Here is a 24,998-nt window from a genome sequence, read left to right as displayed (position 1 = left end):
GTTGGTCTCTCACCGACTCTTGATGTCGTGCTTGCATATAACTAGGCTTGCGCATTGGTATCAACTTAATTGAGATCGCTCCGCATTGCCATGATACAATTTTGCATTTACTTTTGTTTTTTTTTATTGTTGTAAGATACAATTTTGCACTTACTTTTGCTTTTCTTTATTGTTGTAATATTTGACGGTTTACATCAATAGATTTTTTTTTAGCTAATAACAAAAAATCATTATGTATTTACTTCCAAAAGAGATATTAAGTAGAATGAAAATGACTCTACTTAAAATTATGTCTTAAATTATGAGCCTATCATTTTCAATTTTAAAATACATCAAGATTCATTTTAATTAAAAAAATGTCACCGTCAAATCATTTAAGTGACAAATTCTGTATAATAATTTTTTACAAAAAGCATTTCCCTTTAAAGAAAAAAAATATATTAACCGATCGACAATAACTAAATTATCAATTACATACATCCAAAAAAGATATTTCCTAAGTACAATGGAATGGAAAATGAATCTAATCAATTTCACAAATGCATACAGCAAGCAATACAGAGAATTCTTATCCATCTTTCCATTGTCCCTACAACTATATAAACCACACACAGTCTCCCTACAAAAACTTGAGAAAGAAGAGAGAGAAAGAGAAAAGAGGAGAGAGAAACATAGAGTAGTGTGTGGCTGTCTTGATAATATCTCCAATGATGTATCTTCATATTCTTCTTCTGACTTTCATCCTAGCTGCAGTTGCTTCAGCTCGACTCGACCCCGGTCAACTCAGTCCCAAAGCCTTATCAGAACAAGAGGCCGACCGAGTCACCAAACTTCCTGGCCAGCCTCCGGTGACTTTCCGGCAATATGCAGGCTATGTTACAGTCAATGAAACCCATGGAAGAGCACTGTTTTATTGGTTTTTTGAAGCCACGAAAAAACCCGAAAACAAGCCTCTCCTTCTATGGCTCAATGGAGGTAATTAAATTATATTAAATTTAATTTAATTTCTTTCCATTTATTCTGATTTATTAGTTTTCTTTATGTTTTTGTTTTTTCTGTTTCTGAATTATTGGTTTTGTTTTGTCTTCTGGTCTTCATGGGTTGTTCAGAGTATAAGAGACTTATTTGTTATTGGTTCCTTCCCACATGCCCATAAATGTTTGATGTGTCCTATACCAACCATTCTGCTGCGGTTTGGCAAATTGGTTTGGAGTGGGTTAGTACTAAAAAAACGTAAAAAAGAAAAATTAACTTAAAGATGTTAATAAAATAAAATAAAATAAAATGTTATATTTAAATTATAATAATTATTTTATTTCTTACAAAAAATAAAAATGTCAAAAAATTATTTCTAAATGGAGTTAATTGCCAAAAAATCAAATCAAAAAAGTTCTTTCCAAACAAACCTTCAATTCTACATAATAAATTTAGGCCAATGATGTTCTGGCTTCAAATATTTTTAGGATAAACTACTAATAGGTCATAATAGTTAGACTTAATTCCCATTAAGTTCTATTGAAATAAGTCTTGGTAAAATTATCGTTAAAAATAATTTTTTTTGTGATAATTTTTTATATATGTCTCTAAAAATTGACAATTAGTGACTTTTTTTGTCATGATTTTTATAAATTGTCGTTAAAACTTACAATTAGTGACTTTTTTATGACAATTTTTTCATAGGACCTATTAGATAATAAGTCAACTTATTAGGATCTACACGTAAATACCTCAAATTTTTATTCTTCTGTTTCAAAAACACTTACAGTTAATTATCTGAAAATTTTAATATATAATTCATTTGTTATAAGTATTTTAAGATATGAAGATAATAAAATTTAAAGGTCCAGGATTCTGTGTTCTAAAATTTTAATATGATTGGTAGATATTAGCAATGATTATGTTTTAAATTTGGGTAAAAAATTGCATATTGTCAAATCTTTTTGATCCTTCATTTCAAAATATTTATAATTATTGTATTATGTGAGAATCTTAATACACCATATTAATTAGACATGATGTAATGATTGCAAACATTTTGATAGAGAGAATAAAAATATTTAAGAACAGAAAATTACGTGTCCTAATATTCCCTAATGAATAATGATGACTATTAAGATACATATAAGTATATATATTGGGATAAAGGTTGGAGTTAAAATAGTCATATAAGACAAAATAAGTTATGTTAGTTAAATAAGATAAAATATCACATCTAATTCATAATCATTTCATTTTTTTCTTTCGTAAAAGTCAAAAAATTAAAAAGTCTGTCCTAAACGAGATTTTTTAGACTAAACTAAAAAATCCAAAAAATTAAAAAATTAAAAAATCAACTCACATTCCAAATGAATCCTTATTAGTTTACTAAATAAATAATTAGATTATTGGGAGAATTAGGTGAAATTCCTTTTTCTTCTACCATCCACCATTACTGTAACCACCAACGCATATGAGTAGAATAGTCATCATATGTTGTTGTCAATGTGATTAATCATTGAACCATTGTTTTTGAGTTCAGGGTAGTTTTTTTATTTTGTTTTGTTTAAAAAATTTATTATATAAGATTTGGATCACCCAACAAAACATTCAAATTGGGGTGATTTAATGTATGGTTTTAGTGAAATGATTAAGATTTTTTGACGACTTTTATAATCCAACAAATTATAAAGATTTTAATTTCACATATTTTAAAAATGTGTGAACAAAATTGGTTTAAAATAGTAGGCGCACTGTTAAAAAAAAAAATCACTATAACATATTATAATTTTAAGGATCAAACTTTTTTTATTTCCAAAAGTGAATTATGTTGCAAAAAAATATTTGGAGATTAGTTCCTGTCGTCACAAGGGTTGCCATAAAAGGTCATTCTGAAAGGTAAAAAATATTTGTTGAAGTATATATTGTCCTTACCCAAAATTGTGACCCCATTTTTTTAATGCGACATGATTCATTCACACAAATTTTCTGCCTGAATCTGCCCAAATTTATTTCTTACTAGCAAGAGTAGTCTCATTCAGGGGATTTGGACGAAAAATTGGTGTAGATAAATCATTAATGTTTTTAATGTTATCATACCTAAATTTGTATGACCATGAGCCAGCGTTTTGACCAACTATTAATATGGGAGTTATTGTGAAATGAATGTCAAAAATTGAATCTTGTGGCTTTAACTTTTTGACTAATTAAATTTTATGAACCTTCTATAAAAAATCACAACACCAAATTTGAATTCATAAAGTGCATTAGTAAATTAAATTGTATTGTTAATAGGATTTTATTAACTAGTGCACTAAAGAGAGTTGAAAAGAAGCTTAGAATTGTTATTATACATTTCTAATAAAAAATGCATATTAATATTTTTAGAACACTTGTTAACTATATTATTGAATTGAAACCACATTCTAAATTTACTTCTCATACGTTAATTTGTGGGAAAAGAAAAAGAAAAAAAAAAGGACGAATATGAAGTGTAATAAAATCTCTGGAGTGTGAATATGAATTCTCAAATAATTTTATGACTTACTCACCAAAAAAAAAAAATTCTCAAATAATCAGTCCTGCTATATCCTCTAATTGAGGTCCCCCAATTCCACTCCCAATGGCATGGCTAAAATCCAAGTGAAGCAGTTTTTACTCTCTCTCTCTAGGCCCCTAATTCCACATCATTGAAAGTGGAATTAGAGGAACTAAATTATGGTATAAATCATTTTTCATATACATATACTCAAATAAGGGTAAATTGTAATGAAAAGGAAATATATTCAATTAGATTTAATTCACACATCCATTTTCTGGTTACTTTCTGGGTCGCTGTTCGGAATTGTAGGCTTTTGGCTTCTTAATTACATGTTTTGATCAAAAAGGTTAATGCTTGATTTTGGATTTCTTTTAAATACATAATAATGATCACAAATTAATTAAGCCTTGTTTATGATAACCTTCAAATTTAGAAAATTTTTAATATTGGGCCCCAGGTCAATAGTATTTCTAAGTCAACTTTGGCTTATTTTGGCAACACGGTAAGGGATTGTTTGGAAAGTGATTTTTTTAACTTTTTAACTAAAATATGTGATAAACAAAATCAATATATGTTTGGGAATGACATTTGGATTTTTTACAAAAAGATGTGCAAAAAGTAGAGTGAATAGAAGGAAATCTTTGATTTGTTTGAGTTGAAAACTTTTTGACTTTTTAACTTTTTTTAGTAATTTTTTAAATTTTAAGTTAAAATATCAACATGTCAAACAAGGCCTAAAAATAACTAAAATAAAAAACTCGCTACCTAAAAATAAATAAATAAATAATTGGGGAAATATCACATCGTCCATGTTTGGTAGGGCTTATTTCCAGCTTATTTCAGCTTTTAGCTTAATTTAAGCTATTTTGATGTGTTTGGTTCAGCTTAACAATACAGCTTATAGCTTTTTGTAAGTCAAAAATCAACTTATTCTTTAAGTAAAGGAGGAGAAGTTTAATTTATAAGTCAAAAATCAGCTTCTGTTCACAGTCATAAGCTATAAGCTGTCAAACTATAACCTATAATCATTTTCCCACAACTCTACCAAACGGGACCATCAGTGGATTTTTGAAAAAATAATTACAAATCAATGAGAAATTTTATAAATATTAATAATTAAATTTATAAATTTTTCCATGAATTTGTATTTTTTTTTTTTTTGCCACCACTGGCATGTAATAACCCAAAAAAAAAAAAAATCTCTATTTTTTTTTCACCCTTTTAGTAAAATGACACAACTAATTAAAATAAACAATTCTCAAAATAACCCTGATTAATTTATTTGATTAAAAAAAAACCTTAACTAATGGTGTTTGATTATAATTTTATATTATAATTTATTTAACATTTTTAATTTATTTAGTCCAAAAAAGTGAGACTTTCTTAATTTACAATTTGAAACTTTTTTAACTTAATTTACAGCATAAGAAAGGTGTATGAAAACCCCCGGGGGTGGTGGCCCCGGGGGTGAGTCAGGTTCGCATTTGGGGGTACACTCTCTTTACGGAAACTCTGTGGTGTCTGTGTTGTATTTATGTTGAAGCTTGGCCTCTTTTATGACGCGTGATGAGGTTAGGCGTCTCGGTGGTGTGTCCTTTTTTATTAGGTTGGGTTAGAGTATTCGCATCAGACTTTTCAAATTTTTAGTCAAATTTAATCCAAAATTCACTTTTTTTATTTTAATAAGTTACTTTTTTAGTATTTACTGCATCAAACTTTCTATTCTAACTCATTTTTATTAAAATATTAATTTCTTATTGTATTTGTTATTTTTTATTTTTTTATTAAATTGATGAGGTGCTACCCAAACAATTCTTAAAAAATACAAAAAAAAAAAATTTGCCTTTGACCGGTGGACCGACCGGTGGACCGGCCGGTCGATCGACTGGTCAACCGGTTAGGCTAATTTTGGACATTTTTCTTCTTCTACTACAAGCACTCATGGGACATCCGATAAGATATCCGGTAGTACATCCGGGTGGACGACCGGTTTAAAGATTCTCTCCCAATTTTACTCCAAAAAATATAATAAAACATAATGTAACTAATGAACAGTGCCTCTTTATTTTTGTTGAGGTACTGTAGCAAATTTAACAAAAAAATTAATTTACAAAAAATTTGGAGAGGCTGATGGAGGAAGGATTTAATGCTGATGCTCTCTACAATAGCTTCAAAACTATTGTAGAGAGTCTGATGCGGATGCTCTTAAATCTGGTTGGCAACCGATTACCCAGAGGTCAAGGCCCACAGATGTTATAATACCCCCATGGAGCGTCTTTTTGTTTTTGTTAAAAAAACAAAAAATGAAAGGTTTATGAAAAAGTTGAAACAATGCAGGTCCAGGATGTTCATCAATTGGATATGGGGCAGCAGAGGAGTTAGGGCCTTTCTTCCCTCAAAAAGACACACCAGAGCTTAAGTTCAACAATCGCACTTGGAATAAAGGTTTGAACCTACACATTAAATTTGAAATATGTCATGGGGTTTTCATTTACAATTACATTACCTGAAGTTTTTTGTTTTAAAATCTTAATATTTAGTTTGAAAGAATTAATTACAGTCCATGACAATGATATCAGTAGCATGATTTATATTATTGACTGAATTTTTTAACAATGGATGCTATTGACGGGCTAAAATGAGATGAAATTGAATGGAATAGTCATTCTTTAGACTCTCATAATAATTATTCCCTTATAATGATGAATGATAATTTTATTTATAATGTATTTTTTATTAATTTTTTAATCACCCAAATATGAGAATGCATTTGGATAGAATGATCATTTCATTCAATTGAAGCAAACACTACTTGATTTTTTAGGATTATTGATGGCATCATAGTATTAAAGCAAACAATATTATTGTGCATATTTGGCCTCCTTATGAAAGGTCAGGTGGTGTTGGTTTTTTTTGATAACTCAGTATTTAGTCGAAAGGACAGACTGATTAAGGGGGATCAATCCCATCATTTATTAGTGGGGATCCAATTAAAGTCGGGAATAAAGTCCCGCATAAACTAACCTCAAAAATTATTTGCATTTAAGACCATAGACAGAGCACATATCAAGACTCTACACACTGACCACCATATCAAACCCTTAGAGTTAAATGATAGTGAAAAATCTAGAAATTCGCTAGATATTGATTTGTGATTATGTATCAATTTTAAGCAATAAAACAATCCCAATCAAACAATCAAGACAAATCGACACAACGATTTTAACGTGGAAAAATCACAATTGGAGCACCTCCGATTGTGATAAAAAAATCACGGGCAACAGCCACAAAACAATCCACTAAGAAGATATAAAGGAATTATACAGGTATACTCTCAATTACCTAGCGAATTCACGCCCGAATTGAACCAACCCCTATGTGCCTCTTTCAACCCCGTCTTCACCTCGGAATTGTCTTGACGATGAGCCACTTTAGAATCCACCAAAGCTTCAGGCTCGAATTCCCCAGAATCTACTGAAGAACAACTCTCTCTTTTGTGTAGAATAAACAAACAAACCTTTGATGTATGCTTCTTAAACCATGAGTTGAATACTCAATGAAAACATCAAAGAAAACTAGCAAAATAGCCCTAGATATAAACCCTAGAACCCAAGAAGAAGATCTGGAGGCGTTGTCCTAGATTTGGACTTAAACACGTATTTATAGAAAACTGTCCCGCGATCTCCGCAGGAGCGTCAGATTGGCCGCTCGAGCGGACCTACGCTCGAGCGCTGAAAGTTCCGCTCGAGCGGGAAAAAACAACATCCAGTATTCTTGTAGGCGAATAAACTTATGGAACTCAGCATTCTCCGCTCGAGCGGGGGAATGTCCGCTCGAGCGGACAGGCAACTTGGAATGTATTTTTGCATTTTGCTTCGGGGGCGCTGCCCCTCGACCCTGCCATGGCGCTGCCCCGGAGCTGCCAAGGGGCGCTGCACCCTCGACCCCCGTGAGCTGACCAGGCAGCTCGATCCCGTCATAATCAGCGAAGTGGCAATCTTGAAAGAATTAACATCACAAAACTTCTCTGCAAGGCACAATTCGGGTTGGATTCGCATCTAAAAACTCATAGCCTTACTGAAATAAAAAGTGCGAAAATAAATACAACTTAAAGGAATTTTGTCAAACGGGGCTGCCAAGAATAAAAACGTAACAATCTCCCCATTTGGCAATGCCGTGACAAAACACACCTAACAAATAAAATCCTAATCACCCTAACCCATTACAGCCAACAAACGCAAATTTCTTTCTCAAGGTCATGATCTGCAAAACAGCTATTAGTGCCACAGTCTCCAAAACAACTATTAGTGCCACAGTCTCCAAAACAACTATTAGTGCCACAAGACTATAGGAAAAAATAATAAACATATGACTAGACCTTGAAGCATGAAATGAAAAACATGAAAACCTAAGACACATGCACCTGACAACATAACTCTCTTTTTTTGTCACGAATTGACAAAGGAAGCTTAAACAACTATAGCATGCAAGAAGGGAACAAGAAAGAAGCAGTGCTTAACAACATGCAACACAACTAAGGCCAATCTCCCTTACCAAAACAATTCAAAGAGTTCATGTTAACAAGCTCTTCCAATGATAAACCAAACTCCCTCTTACGAAAAACAACCACAAACATTGAAAACAATGAACAGGAAGAAAACAAAAAAAATAATATGGTGGAGTAAGCAAGGAATTTCAGATTAGTACCTTAAAACACACAAGACTATCCAAGAAGCACAATTACTTGAAACCACAATGTGCACAGCCTCTAGAAGATTCCTCATAAAAGAAAGTGATGCATTATGTGAAAAGCATAGATCCTATGAGAAAAGTGAGTGTGTGACTCTTGAAGTTCGACAAACACTAGATTCAATCCTAGTAGTGATCTGAAAGTTGGACCTCTGACAAGAGAATCTAAGCACAACAAAGGAAAGTCAAACCACTAGGAATTAAGGGGTATTTGGTAAGTAAAAGCGGAGGCTCCTCCTCAATCAATGAATCCCTTTTTTTTATTTTCACATTTTTTCTTTTCTTTCTTTTGCACATTTTTTCTTCTTTTTCTTTTTCTTTTTCTTTTGCACACTCATTGGCGGCTGACAAGCTCAAGAGTATGGAAACCGAACTAGAGAAACATGGATATAATAAGGATAGCCTGGTTGGTGACTCTGAGGTAGCCTTTTCCTCATGGCTAGACTACAAAGAATAAAGAGGAAAGCCGTGGAGATGCAAAAAGATGGAAGGTGGTTAAGAGACTCAACATCACCCAAGATATGCTAGTATCGGTCAATTCCTCTAGAAAAACAAAAGATACCATGCCAGTAGTCCATAGAGAAAAAAGATCACTAAGGTGGAAGACTCCAATATTTGCTAATCCAAGAGTGTGTACAGAATGAGACATACTAATCAAAGAACACATACTCCAAAAGAGTACTGACCACAGAAAGCACACACATATTAACATGTAATAGATATTCTCATCAATTCCAATATGCACCAAGGACCACTCAAAAATTTCAAGCTTGCAAAGCCATACTAAGAAAATCTTTTTAGATTTTTTTTTCTTTTTTTTTAAACAATAAAGCAAGACAAAAAATGAACAAGCACACAATTTTTTTCTAAACAAAGCAAGACAGAAAACAAACATGCACACATTAAACGACTCAAAAAGAAAAAAAACATACAGAAACCCAAAAACTAAAACAAATAAACAAATTAATACAAGTCAAGTTTTCTCACCCAAACCGCTTTAGTATGAAAAAAATTGTGAGAATTGCAGTTCTTGGGTGGTATCTTGATGTTGTGGTTCCCTTCCCCTTCAATGGGAACCTATCTTGACTTGGTTTCCAACTCCCTATTCTTAGGTCTAGGAAAACACAAACTCGCTCCATGTTTGGTCTCAAGCTGATCAAAATAACGAGGTCTAATATGACCTTTAACCTCATTACTACCAATAAAGTGTCTCCTACGCCAGGAGATGTGGAAATTTCTTCCATCTCTATGAGACACTCTCCCATGTAACTTATAATAATAAGGGCAAATATGACCATGCATACCACAATGATGACAAATAAAAACATGGTGTACAGGGTGTACCTTTTTTCCTTTTACCTTACCAACTCTAGGAAGTTTGAGAAGTCCATCCTTATGTTGAATTTTTTGTTCTCCCTTTCCTTGAGTTCTTGTATCATGAGATGTGGATGCACTCTGTTTTTGCTCTATCTTACCACCAAAGCCAAAGCCAAAGCCAATGCCACTCTTGTCAGAACAAATTTGTTGAGACCCAATGATATTGTCTAAAGTCTTTGATCCTTTGTTCCAAAGATCAATGGTAGTCATAGCACACTTGAGCTCTTCCTCTTTCTTGATCATTAGTTCTTCCAAAGCAACTTAAGACATCTCGAGAGATTCAATCTTTTCTTCATACGTTGCATAGATTTGCTGTAGCTCATTCCTCTCTGTCTCACAAGTCAAGAGTTTTGCACAAAGAGCTTGTCGATCATTAGCTATCTTGATGGCATCAATCCTAACCTCAGAAATCTCCTCCTTAAGTTTAACATTCTCACTTTCACATGCTTTGAGTTTCGTTGTGAGTTTGTCATTCAATGTGAATAAGTTAAGAGACTCCTTATGCAACTTTTCATAAGCTTGCTCAACCTCTTCATCATCACTCTTTGGGGATTCATCATCAATGGCATTCTCAACCGATCTCTTCGGATATTCTGTTTGTCCGTCAGTTTCGGAAGCCACCATGAAAGCGAGGAATTGTTTATGTCCCTCTTCGCCTTGATCTTCGTTGTTACTTTCATCTTCATCAGATTCTGATTCATCATCCCAAGTGATAGCGAGGGCTTTCTTCTTCTTCAAACGAGTTGGGCATTCTGAAGCAAAGTGGCCAAATCCTTGGCATTCATAGCGTTGAACTCTTCCAGAGTTCCCTTGTATCTTTCCTTTCTCCTTTTTGGCTATAGAATTAATTTTGAGTTTATCTTTACCTTTAGATTTATGAGTATGAGTAGATTCCAAAAAATTAGGATTCATTTTCAGAAAAGATTTTTTAAATTGTTTAACAAAGGCAGCCGTAATCTTGGAATCTATCTCACAATCCTCATCAGAATCTTCTCCAACTCTATGGGCATTACTAAAAGCAATAGCATCTTTTTGTTTCTTTTTGAAATTCCTATGTGCCTTATAAGTTTGGAGATTTCCAACCAAGTGATCCAGCTTGAGGTTATCAACATTTTGAGCCTCCTCAATAGCCGTAACTTTTGGTTGGAATCGATCGGGCAAGGATCTCAAAATTTTTCCCATAACTTTGGATTCTGGTATTTTTTCACCTAAATTAAAACTAAAATTTACAATGTCACTCAACTTCGCATAAAATTCATCAAAGGTCTCACTATCTTTCATTGAAAGATTTTCGAAACTAGATGTGAGCCTTTGAAGTTTTGAGCGTTTCACATAAAGAGTGCCCTCATGAATAGTTTGTAAGATATCCTAAGCCTCTTTTGCAACTTCACAATTACAAATACGACTAAACTCTTCAGGTGTAACAGCGCAAAAGAGAGAATTGATAGCTTTACTATTCGAGCTACTATTTTGGTAATCAATTGTGTCCCACTTATCAATTGGTTTGGGGAAAGTTACTCCATCAACGATAATCGTTGGTTCGGTCCACCCATACATGACAGATTGCCAAACTTTTTCATCAATGGATTTAAAAAATGATCTCATCCGAGCTTTCCAAAAAGAATAATTGAATCCGTCAAGTAGGGGTGGTCGAACCATAAAATTTCCCTCACGTATTGAATCCATTATCACAAATCAAACAAGATCTCGCTCAAAAGTTTTTTTTAAAAACAAAATAGAGCGACCTGCTCTGATACCAATTGAAAAATCTAGAAATCCGCTAGATATTGATTTGTGATTATGTATCAATTTTAAGTAATAAAACAATCTCAACCAAACAATCAAGACAAATCGACACAACAATTTTAACGTGAAAAAACCACAATTGGAGCATCTCCGATTGTGATAAAAAAACCACGGGCAACAACCACAAAACAATCCACTAAGAAGATATAAAGGAATTACACAGGTATACTCTCAATTACCTAGCGAATCCACGCTCGAATTGAACCAACCCCTATGTGCCTCTTCTAACCCCGTCTTCACCTCGGAATTGTCTTGACGATGAGCCACTCTAGAATCCACCAAAGCTTCAGGCTCAAATTCACTAGAATCTACTGAAGAACAACTCTCTCTTTTGTGTAGAATAAACAAACAAACCTTTGATGTATGCTTCTTAAACCATGAGTTAAATACTCAATGAAAACATCAAAGAAAATTAGTAAAATAGCCCCAAATATAAACTCTAGAACCCAAGAAGAAGATCTAGAGGCGTTGCCCTAGATTTGGACTTAAACACGTATTTATAGAAAACTGTCCCGCGATCTCCGCTCGAGCGTCAGATTGGCCGCTCGAACGGACCTACGGTCGAGCGCGGAAAGTTACGCTCGAGCGGGAAAAAACAACATCCAGTATTTTTGCAGGCGAATAAACTTCTGGAACTCAGCATTCTCTGCTCGAGCGGGGGAATGCCCGCTCGAGCGGACAGGCAACTTGGAATGTATTTTTGCATTTTGCTTCGGGGGTGCTGCCCCTCGACCCCCGTGAGCTGACCGGGCAGCTCAATCCCCATCATGATCAGCGAAGTGACAATCTTGAAAGAATTAACATCACAAAACTTCTCTGCAAGGCACAATTCGGGTTGAATTTGCATCTAAAAACTCATAGCCTTACTGAAATAAAAAGTGCGAAAACAAATACAACTTAAAGAAGTTTTGTCAAACGAGATTGTCAAAAATAAAAACCTAACAGATAGGAATGTGTTGTATTAAGAACATAAATAATAAATTTTTGTCTCTTTAATGACAAGTTATTACGCACCCTCCTCGGTTAAGTTTTGCAAAATGTTAAAAACTAATTTTTTAAAATAAAAACAAAAAACAAAAGCACCCATCATTTTCTTCATGATTTTCTCTTTCTTTTTTTTTCTTTTTTTTTTTGAGAGAAAATATTTTTTGGTGTTTTTTTAAATCTAGTTTCTATTTTTTTATTATAAAATAATAAAATTTAAATCTTAACTAAACATGATGATTACTTTATAACAAGCTAAATGTAAAATATTAAGTACATAGAATTAGAATACAGAAAACACATTGTGTGGCTAGACAATATCACACTCAAATTAGATTATAACCACACAATGTGTTATATGTGCAATTTCTATATTCTAATTCTGTACATTTAACATTATTGTTTCACTTGTCAAAGGTATTGATAGTGTGCATCTATGTCCTTTATTCTTTCAATGCACCATAGTTTTGGGTTCTACTTGACTTCAAGCCAAGCCTAAAACCATATGATAGGAGGACGACTCTCTCAACTCTCATAACTAATTAGTTATGGTAACTTTCTGTAGCTGCTAACTTGCTGTTTGTGGAATCCCCTGTTGGTGTCGGTTTTTCATACACAAATACGAGTAGTGACATGCACCAGCTTGGCGACACCATTACAGGTATTTAGTTTTTTGTCATACATAGTCCTTAACATTGTATGTTCTTAAATTGTCATATATATAATATTTTTTTTTTTTTTGGTTACCGAATCTTTTTATCCTTCTATTCTAATACATTCTCGTTGATCGTTGAATCGTGTAGAAATCTCAAATATTTATAAATTTCAAAACATGATGAAGAATGTAATTGGAATAAAGGAACAAGAGATTTCAAAGTAGAACAATTCTTAATTATATTTACTTGCTTTACTTATTACCAGTTTTTTATTATCATTAGCCAAGGATTCGTACAATTTTCTTGTCAACTGGTTCCGAAGATTCCCACAATTCAAGTCACATGAGTTCTACATTGCCGGAGAAAGCTACGCAGGTATGTTCACTACCACTTCTTATATTTAGAGATGACACTTGATTATATCCTGCTTTACCCTAACCCGAATCACTCGTAGACACAAAATTTTCCTGTCTTAATAAGAAAAGTGAAGGAAACATGATTTGCTTTTCCTATCCCAATCTAAACTGATCCGATCATTTTAATTAAATAATTTGTCTATATATAATTTAATTTGTTAAATATAATAACAATAAAACATCAAAATGTCATTTTTACCTCTCTACCTCTCGTCTTTAATTTTTTTTTTTTTTTTTTTAACTCTGGTTACTAATCAATTTTTATCCTTTATCTACTGTATCTCTCTCATTAGTACTTTCCCCTTGTAAAATGACAAATTACCCCCAACACAAGGTTTTGAAAAGCGGTTGCGGTCGCTGTAACGGTGGCGGTGCCGCGGTTGCGGTTGCGGGGTGTAAAGGCCGTAGCGTAACAGTTGCGGTAAGCGTAACAGTTGCGGTAACCGGAACCGTGAATTTTTTTATTTTTCGCATAATTTGAAAAAAACTTACCGATACGCATATTTTTTTTCCATAATCATATTTATTGGGTTTTAAAATAAATATTGATCAATTTTTATAAATTTTTAAGTATGATTTAATATATTTCATATTTTTAAATCATTATAAACTGAGTTTTTTACATTTTATTTTACTAATTAATGACTTATATGTCATAAATCCATATTACACTTGTGGTAAAAAAAAAATTATTGGAGTTAGATGTATAAATTTATTTTTTAATTATTATACTTGTAGAAGCATATGCAAATTTTAACTTGAATAGTTTTTTAAAAAAAAATTAGACATGCTAATATAATCATATAAAAATTAAAAAATAAATTATAAAGAATTTTTTTTGGAGGGGTTTGGATCAGTTGAATATTCATTCTCTTTTTAGATAACCTGTAAATAAAAATAAAATAAACTAATAAAAATTGACATGTGTAAAATATCTATTAATATATAATTATAGGTGTTATGTTTTCTAGATATTTTATAAAAAAATCAATCACTAATTATTATATATAAGATAAACCAAGACAAAAGTAAGAGAATAAATAAGAGTCTAAATATATATATATATATATATATATATTTTAATCAAGCCAAATCGATAATGACCACATTATTATTATGATTTTCAAATAATATATAGATAGATACATACAAACAAACAAAATGGTTGACTGATAGTAGCTGAATAGAATATCATAGGTCTTACAGTTTCAACAAATCAATAACATATTATTCATCTTCCTTCTTCTCTCTCTATCCCCTTTTCCCTATTTTCAGTTTTTTTTTTTTTATGTTTTTTTTTAAAGAAGCAGTTCGGAACCGTTACGTAACGGTACGTAACAGGCCGTTACGGCCGTTATGGCACCGTTACGACCGCTATAGCGGCCGCTACGGCCAACACACCTGTGAATCTCAATCACACTGCAAAAGCGGCCGTAACGAGTGGCGGTAACCACCAAAACCGTTACGTAATGACGTTACGTAACGATTGCGGCCACTTTTTAAAACCTTGCCCCAACACTTTTTTGCTCTTGTCCCACTCCCACTGCCTCTTGGATTTTTCCCACTCTGTTTCTGAGACAGGACATCACAAAGCCCATTCTGCTCAATTGTTTGCATTCTAAATTTTGTCTCAGTATTCATAATTTTGGGTATTAAAGACAAACTTTTACGTGTTACTATAAACAAATGGAATGGAATGAAAATTACATTTTTCATAGGAAAATGCTACTATTTGCACCTTTTTTTTGGGTTTATATAGAATGCACCTTATGTATAATACATAGCTTTTGTTACAAAAAGTATAAATTTTTTCTTCATAAAAAATAAACATTTTGCTTCTTGCAGAGTATATAACTTTTATAACAAACAGTACAGCTTTAGTTATATATAACTTTTAGGTGTACATCATAATTTCATTATTCGTAACTGTCATCACAAAAATCGTAATTTTTCTTATAAATGCAATTACATGACATTTCCCATTTTGTTAATGTATATACATTATGTTTATTAATTGTTTATTGTATTTGTTAGGGCACTATGTTCCAGAGCTTGCAGAACAAATTTTTGACAATAATAAGAATGGTCCAAAGGATGACTATATAAACCTCAAAGGTTTTATGGTGAGTGCTGTCTATACTTGCAATTTTTATTTTGGGTAATTAGCTTCTCATTTTTTAATGAATAAAATTTTATTGCTAAGAGCATCTCTGATAGAAAAAAAAGTAAAGATGTGTGTTACATTTCACTTTTTTTTTTTCTTCCCCCATTTACTTTCTAAATCTCTACATAAATTCATGAACAAAACTCAGTCTTAATATACATCATCAATAGAATTAGAAAAGTAATTTCTTTCATTTTCAATGACTATAGGGTTGTTTGGGATGACCTAAATAAGTGTACTTTTTGTCTTTTTACGAAAAGATGTACAGAAAAATAGAGAGGTGATGTGATGGAAAAAAAATAAAAAGATGGATTAAAATGTTATTAGTTGTATTGTGAAAAGCATAGTAGGTTATCGTGGTAGAAGAGAGTAAGGATGAGATACATACTAAAAACACATTGTAAGTACACTAGTATTGAAATATGTATTTATTCTCTAAATTAATAAACACTTAACATATAAATTTACTTTTATTTTTTTTAGTTAACAAACTTATTATATTAAGAACACTGACTAGATCACAGAATGATTCACAGAAAATATAACGAAAGATTGGGATCAAATTCAATTCAGAATATGAATCTCAACTTACATACCATTGCAATTTTAGTGATCAATTTTGTGTTTTAATTGTGTATTCTCAGTATTATTGTTAACAAACACTTTAACACACAAATTTAATTAGTAGATATTCTAACATGTTTTGCGTGCACATGAACTACAATACAGGTAGGGAATGCATTATTGGATGATGAAACAGATCAGAGGGGGATGATTGATTATGCGTGGGACCATGCTGTAATATCAGATCGTCTGTATGCGGATGTAAAAAGCAAATGCAACTTTAGTGATCCAAATTTGCCCAATGATTGCCATAATTCCCTCAATAAGTACTTTGATGTTTACAACATCATTGACATGTACAGCTTGTATTCTCCAACTTGTGTCAATAGTACTTCTAGCACCACTAGAAAGCTTCCCATGATCCAAGGCATTGCTCCTCAATTATTTTCCAAAATTGTGAGTCCCTCTCCATTTTCTATATCAACATTGATACGCACACATAATGAACATTTTGCAAAGTATCGGTGCAATTTGTGTGCGTAACATTCTTACTTTTACATTTTTGATGGCTTATTTAGAATCCTTGCATGGGAGACCAACGACAACATGTAATTCATAATATAGGATAGTTTTGTCAGTTCATAACTAACTAGATTTGAACTATATTTAAGTGAAAAGAAAAAGAAAAAGATGAAGTGTCATAGTTTTAGTGCCTATTTATTTCTTATTATTTCAATTCATTTTGTAATATCCTCAATAGACGTCATGTATAAAAAAAAAATTTAAATTGATATGATAATTACAATATTTTTATTTGAATTTTGCTGCTGCTAGGGTGTCTTTTTGTTGTGAATGGGCTATTGCTTTCTTTGCTCTTTCCCTTTTCTCTGTGTTGATTTCTCACCAACTTGGGTACGTGCTATTATATGAATGGGTATGTTATTCGATGCCGATCTAGTTGGGATCGTTGGGCTTGCTATGATGATTTTTGGACCTTTTCCTCCCCCTCTATTGATGTAATACCTTTGTAATTTTGGCTATTCATTAATAAAGGTTCTTTTTTGTTGATTAAACAAAATAATAACAAATTTTCTTTTAATTCCATTTTTTTATTTTTTTTTTGAAAACTGATTTTTTTTTTTTTTTTTTTTTTTACTTTTCTTCTTTCTAACCACTAGACACAAAATATGGAACGCTGGCTTTATTAGTCAAGCCAGGAGCATCTTAGATTATTTTGCATATGCAATACTATGAATGAAAGAATTGAAAGTTTTCATCCATTAATCAATAACTCAAATTATTTTCGTTTTTATTTATTTATTTATTTTGTTTTTAATTGCAGGAGGGGTGGCACCAGAAACCAGCTGGGTATGACCCTTGCCTGTCAGACTACACTGAGGCATACTTGAATAGGGCAGATGTTCAACAAGCTCTCCATGCCAATGTCACCAAAATTCCCTATCCATGGACCCACTGCAAGTACATCTCTACATATTATTATATAATGTTTTTAACTTACAAGTCTAGAACATATAATCAATCACAAAAAATTTAAGTATAATGATAAAATAATTCTTCAATTATTTTGGCCTTATTGAAAAGATGGTTAAAAGTCATCTTTTAACTTTTAATCTATTTTGGGTCACATATTCTCTCTATTTTTTACACATTTAAAAAAAAAAAAAATTAAAAAGCCAACTTTTAACCAACTTCTCAAAACAATCCTTTATAAGAGTGTGTTTGATTGGACGGACTGGATAAAGGGATTAGAATCCATCAGACTTGAGTCTGGGACTATGAATCCCCCGGACTATTTGGTTGGATTGGATATGTATCGTGTGTTTGTTTTTTCATGGGATTAGATGTCTGGAAATGATTATTTTTAATGAATTCAACGTTTGGCTGGATGGACTGGATATGATAAATGAACAAAAGACTATTTTACCATTTTTCAATTATTTACTAAGTAATACCAATATTAAACATATCTTTAATATTTTAATTATTTTTAGCTAGATTAAATAAAAATTTATTTTATTTTATTTTTTACACAATTAAATAAATTTATTTTTTTAAATAAAATAAGTAAAATATCAATAAAAATATATGTTATTTTTTTAATTAAAATTTTAAATAAATTTGTTTTTAAAAATAATAATAATTAAAAAATGAAATTAAATAAAACATCTATTAACATTTAAATAATGAAATTAAATATAATATAAACAAAATTTTAAAATAAAATATCAATAAAAAATTATTTAAAAAAATTAAATACATAAAACATCAATAACAAGTTAAATAAAATTATTTTATTTTTAAATTGAGACATTTAAATTTTATTGAATTTTACTAAATATAAAACATAATTAAATAGTAGATGGTCAAAATAATCATTTTATCACTTAATCCCAATAGTAAATAATTCCCCCAAAACTGTCCCTCCCCCCCTCCTCTGGGATAGTATAATCCTCTATATGGGGGATAAGGAGTCCGGCCGGACTCCATGTTCGGCGGATTAAAAAAAAAAAACAAACGATGAACTACTTACTCCTTTAAATAAGTAATTCAAATGGTGAATAGTCTCCCCCAATCCCCCCAATCAAACACACCCTTGTGTAAAATCAAAATCAATAGTGGCTTAAAATTTTTTAGATCCAATTGTCAATTGAGAGCTTTGGTCTATGGACTTTAGACAACTAAGCCTTCGCAAGAAAGTTTTTAGATGACTCTTATGCGTAGCAGTAACTTGGCTATAGTTTGAGCTGCTTCTTATTAGAATTATTTTATGTGAATGATTTTGTATGTCTAAACTTATTGTTTTATTTACACTCCATTTGTTTTGGTGGACGGGAAGCTTTTTTTCAAAAGAAGATTTTCTTTAGAAAATTTTTTTGCTCATATTTAGTCGTAACTTTGAAACTAATATACTAGTAATTATGTTAATAGTGATAACTTAAGTCTTGTAAAAACAAATTTATTTAGGTAGCGTTTGATAACGTTTCCGTTTTTAGTTTATGTTTATAAAAATTTTATAAATTGATTTTTTTTTTTTTTTAGAAAAACATAAACTACAAATACGTTTGGTTTGAACAAAATGTTTGAAAAATTTTAAAAACATAAACTAAAAAATATGTTTGTTCAGACCTAAAATATTTATATTTATTTTTTATTATTTATGACAATGGGATCATACACATTATAATTGAAAAAAAAATTAATTGGAAAAAAAAAATTTGAAAACAACATTATTTGAAAAAAAAAATTATTTGAAATAAAAATTAATTGAAAAAGATTGTATTTGAAAAAAATTAATTGAAAAAAAAAGTATTTGAAAAAAAATTATTTGAAAAAAAAAATTGATTGAAAAATAAAAATTGTTAGTTAAATTTTTAAATTTCTATTTAAAAGCTAACGTAAACTCAAAAAAAATAAGTTTACGTTTTTTCTTCAAATTTACAAATTGAGACAACTATTTATAAACTAAAAAAATTATTAAACAAGTTTTTATGATAATTTTTAAAATTTTTATAAATATAAACTAAAAATAAAATGATTACCAAATAGGCTCTTTTTTTTCGTGACATCAGATGTCAAAAAATATAAAAGAAAGGATTTTTAGAAACTAAAAGAGTTGAGAACAAGTGCATGTACTTCATGGTTAAATACTTATAAGGATTGAGCTAATTAGGGCTTGTTTGTTTGATTCCAGTGATAATATAACATTTTGGAGTGATGCACCATTCTCCATACTTCCCATCATCAAAAAGCTAATTGCTGGAGGCGTCCGCGTATGGGTTTACAGGTAATTTAATTTTCTTTTTGTAATTAAAAAGTTCAATCTTCATATATATATATATATATATATATATAATATGAGAATTTTTGCATCTTTAACATATTTTTATCCTATTTAAGACATTTGAACGGTTCAAATTTGTTCACACTATAAAACAATATCTGAGATGTATTTTTCAAAAAATGTCATATGTGTACGTCTTTTACTTTCTCGCTTCTCTCTTTCATTCTTTTTTTATTTTCTCACTCACCCTTCTATAATCTCATGAATAATCCTATGACCTCACCTTCTTCCCTCTTTTCTTTTTATTTTTTTTTCTTTCCTTTTTTATTTTTCTCCGTATTAGTTTATTTTTTTATTTTTGTTCACTTATTTTTATTTATACCGTGTCTTCAGAGTATACACTAATATATATATATATATATATATATATTCTGAAATTGATTATTCATTGTAATAAAATTTCTAAATCATTTAATTTTAATTTTCTTGAAATTTAATTATAGTGGAGACACCGATGGAAGAATTCCGGTGACGGCGACGAGATATACGTTGAGAAAGCTTGGTTTGAACACCATTGAAGAATGGACTCCTTGGTACACTAACAATCGCCAGGTATTTCTTTCTTTCTTGTTACGAATAAGGACTCTTCTCCAGTTTAAATTTATGTTTAACAGGATTCTTTCTGGTCCAAATTTATACTGAATGGTGTTTTCGAATTCGTGAAGCTCACCATTGAGCGCCACTTTGATGATTGAATTGATTAAATTTATTAGTAAAAATTTCAAATTCTTGCGATAATCTTAACAATATTATTTAATTATATTTGTTTTTATAAAATAAAATAAAATAGACTGATATAATTTTGAAACTAAATCGTTTATTTTTTTAAAAGACGTGATAAAAATAAATGTTATAATTATCGGATTATTATAATTTTTTTTATTGACTCTAATTATCGGATCAATTTGATTTTCGTTACAATTTACAAACATAAATCCAAAAAAAATAAAATAAAATCAGATCATTAAAATGAGACTCATGGTGGATCTCACAAATCCAAACAACTCTATCCAATTCACAATATGGACAACAAATATCGTTCCATTCGTTATATTTGTTTTTTTTTTCTGTCTTTTTTTTTTTTGGAAAATTTACCTGTAAATTCCATCTCTTGAAATGGTGATCCGTTTAGTCTTAAGAATTCTTTTATAGACCAATTAGTCACATTAATTTTGAAAAGTTAGATTTAATATATTACTTGAAAATTGAATTTACGATTATATCCTTATTTCTATTATGTTTATTTATTTTTTTTTTTGATTCTTTCTTTTGTGCTAGAAAGGGTAAGATACACAACTTATGCGAATCAAATTTGGGATAAATTTTAATATGAGAATTTTTTTTATTTGGAATGACTTAAAATGTGAGATTCTTCAAACATTCCAACAATGTTTTAAAAATTAGACCTGTGAGCGAACCGAAAAATAGATCGGGTGGATAGGTCATTGGTTCAACCGTCAGGTTGAACTAGAATCGAATCGTGATATCATATTTTATGAATATATTTATAATTTAAAAATAAATAAAATACATTCATTTAAAATATTTTTATAATTTAATATATATATTCATCAAACATATATGTTTATATATATTTTTATATTAATAGTAGTTGTAAAAATATTAATTATACATTTGGTTGAGAGAAATTAGTTTGAATACAATAAATATTATATATTTCCTATATATTAACAAGTAACCATAGTAGCATAATGGAAATTCATATTTGTTGGAGCTTGAAGTGTTGGGTTCATGTCCCTTAGCGTCAACTTTTTCAATATTGGACCAAACATACCAAATCGGTCCGGTTTGCTTCAACCTGGGTCGGTTCATCTAGTTTAGCGGTTTAACCGTAATTCGCACTGGTTTAGCCCTAGTTTTCAAGAGAGAACGAGCTACAGAGTATATTCGGACCGAACCATAGACTGCGGTTTAACCGTAGTTCGCACTGGTTTAGCCCTAGTTTTCAAGAGAGAACAAGCTAGAGAGTATAATCGGACCGGACCATAGACCGGTCGAATCGGCCGATCTGGTTCGATTTTCAAAACATTGCATTCAAAAATAAGTACAAAAATGACTTAAAATATGAGATTCTTTAAACATTCCAAAAGGATGTGGGTTTCTTCAAATATTTCAAAAAGAGTACAAAAATTGTTTACAAAGTTTTGGATAAATGTATAATTTCAAACTACAATACTCAAACGTAACACTCAATGTAACACTTCAAAAAAATTCCTCCTTAGTGTACTATTTCCAAAAAAAAATTCTTAGTGTACTTTTCTTGAACGTAACATTCTTTTCCAAATGTAACATTCTAAAAAAAGATGTGGGATTCTTCAAACTATTTCAAAAGGAGTATAAAAATTCATTAGTAAGCTTTGAACAAATGTATAATTTCAAACTATGAGTGTTATGTTTAGGAAAAATATACTAAGAAATTTTTTAATATTTTTTGTATGATACATTGGAGTGTTACGCTTGAGTTTACATTGATTGAAGTGTTATATTTCAGAAAAGTATACTAATTTTTTTTTTCTTTTTGTTTGTTACACAAAATAAATAAATCATATCATCAAAGTGGGACATCCCACAAACCCAAGCAACTTTATCCAATTCATAATATGAACAACAGATATCATTCCATTCGTTATATTTATTTATTTTTTCTTTGACTTATTTTTGTAGAAAATTTACCTATAAAGCTCATCTCTTAGAATGGTGATCCGTTTAGTCCTAAAAATTCTTTTATAGACTAATTAGTCCAATTGATTTTGGAAAGTTAGATTTAATATATTATTGAAAATTGGGTTTACGGTTATAGCCTTATTTCTATTATGTTTCCTCCTTTTTTTCTCTTCTTTCTTTTGTGTTTGAAAGGTAAGATATACAACTTATGGAAATTAAATTTGGGATGAATTTTTATATGAATTTTTTTTTTTGTTTGGAATAATTTAAAATGTGAGATTCTTTAAACATTCCAACAATATTTTAAAAACTAGACCGGTGAGTAACCGGAAAATAGATCAGGTGGGCGGGTCACTAGTTCAACTGTCAAGTTGAACTGAAATCAAACCGTGATGTCATAATTATTTTATAATTGAATATATATTCATCAAACATATTTGTTTATATGTATTTTTATATTAATATTGTTTATAAAAATATTAATTATACATGTGTTAGAGGAAAATTAGTTTGAATACAATAAATATTATATATTTCCTAGACATTAACGAGTAACCATGGTGGTAGAATGGAAATTCATACTCTTAGAGCTTGAAGTGTTAGGTTTAAGTCCCTTTAGCGTCAACTTTTTTAATATTGGACCAAACATACCAAACCGGTCCAGTTTGCACCAAACCGATCAGATTTGCTTCAACCCGGGCCGGTTCATCCAGTTTAGCGATTTAACCGCAATTCATACCGGTTTAGCTTAACATGATTGATTTTCAAGAGAGAACGGATAAGAGGGTATATCTGGACCAGACCATAGACCGGTCGACGGTTCAATAGGTCGAATCAATTGGTCCAATCCAATTTTCAAAATATTGCCATTCCAAAACGAGTACAAAAATGACTTGAAATATACGATTCTTCAAACATTCTAAAAGGATGTGAGATTCTTCAAATATTTCAAAAAGAGTATAAATTTTTTTTAGCAAGTTTTGGATAAATGTATAATTTCAAACTGTAACACTCCAATGTAACACTTTAAAAAAAATTCCTTAGTGTACTATTCCAACAAAAAAAAAATTTAGTGTACTTTTCTCAAATATAACATTCTTTTTCCAAACATAATATTCCCAAAAAAAAAATGTGGGATTCTTCAAACTATTTCGAAAGGAGTACAAAAATTCATTAGTAAGCTTTGGACAAATGTATAATTTCAATTTATGAGTGTTACGTTTAGAAAAAGTACACTAAGAAATTTCTTAGGATTTTTTGTGTGTTATATTGAAGTGTTTCGTTTGATATTACATTAATTGAAGTGTTATGTTTGAAAAAAGTATACTAAAGAATTTTTTTGTGTATTATATTGAAGTGTTACGTTTGAAAAAAGTATACTAAGGAGTTTGTTTGGAAGTGTTACGTTGTTACGTTTAAAAAAATATATATACTAAGGAGTTTTTTTATGTGTTGCATTAGAGTATTGTGTTATTAGAGTATAACATTAAAGTGTTACATTCTTATTCTTAATGTGAGATTTGTTCCAAAATTAGGAAAAATCCAAACCCTTTATAGTGCGGATTGCCCAAATTTGTAATTTTACATTTGGAGAAATCTATTTTTATCCCTAAAAAATTAAACTCAAATGTGTAAGTGACTACCTTTTATATAATTTCCACTTTAATGAGATGTTTGGATTCATAAGAAAAAATAAAAGATTAAACAACTCATAATATCACATTTTGAAATTATTTTTTTAGAATACCAATTTAAATTGTACTTAAAATTTTCACAAATTTTTTTTATTAAAAAAGAAAAGGAAAAAAGAAATAAAGGATTGGATTTTTTGTTCGCAGGTTGGTGGGTGGACAATTGAGTACGAAGGGCTCATGTTTGTGACGATCAGAGGAGCTGGACATGAAGTTCCTTCTTTTAAACCCGTACAAGCCCTTCAACTAATTAGACATTTCTTGGCCAATAAAAAGTTGCCATCTGTCCCATTTTAAATATATTTGATTCGTCAATTGATTGTCTCTTAGTTTAGTTTACTCTCTCAATTGATTGTCTTCCTCTCTTTTGTACTCGTGAAAAAAAGAAAGCAATACATTACATGAATTTGAAGTCTAATCCAAGTAGTTTTTCCACCTTTCTTATTTGTAAACGTGAAAAAAACAAAGCAATACATTACATGAATTTGAAGTCTAATCCAAGTAGTTTTTCCACCTTTCTTATTTGT

The 24,998-nt window shown here is 30.6% G+C and overlaps 1 protein-coding gene across 1 annotated transcript; it reads left to right on the top strand.

Moving 5' to 3' along the window:
- The first annotated feature begins 456 nt into the window (after positions 1-456).
- On the top strand, positions 457-24,967 carry LOC114260776 (serine carboxypeptidase-like 34). Its single transcript, XM_028200965.2, has 10 exons — positions 457-975; positions 5,855-5,962; positions 12,999-13,094; positions 13,372-13,464; positions 15,540-15,628; positions 16,399-16,689; positions 17,576-17,712; positions 19,946-20,038; positions 20,539-20,647; positions 24,619-24,967. The coding sequence occupies exons 1-10, from the start codon at positions 708-710 to the stop codon at positions 24,766-24,768; spliced, it is 1,434 nt and encodes a 477-aa protein (XP_028056766.2). The 5' UTR covers positions 457-707; the 3' UTR covers positions 24,769-24,967.
- Positions 24,968-24,998: the final 31 nt, after the last annotated feature.

Source organism: Camellia sinensis, chromosome 11, assembly GCF_055761805.1.
Source record: "Camellia sinensis isolate YWXY chromosome 11, ASM5576180v1, whole genome shotgun sequence".
Classification (NCBI taxonomy): domain Eukaryota; kingdom Viridiplantae; phylum Streptophyta; class Magnoliopsida; order Ericales; family Theaceae; genus Camellia; species Camellia sinensis.
The sequence above is the reverse complement of the archived record's forward strand: the minus strand, read 5'-3'. Positions and strand labels throughout refer to the sequence as shown.

Coding starts and splice junctions, on each gene's coding strand:
- LOC114260776 (XM_028200965.2), top strand. CDS start 708: ATGATGTATCTTCATATTCTTCTTCTGACTTTCATCCTAGCTGCAGTT. Junction 976..5,854: donor CCTTCTATGGCTCAATGGAG/GTAATTAAATTA, acceptor GAAACAATGCAG/GTCCAGGATGTTCATCAATT. Junction 5,963..12,998: donor CAATCGCACTTGGAATAAAG/GTTTGAACCTAC, acceptor AACTTTCTGTAG/CTGCTAACTTGCTGTTTGTG.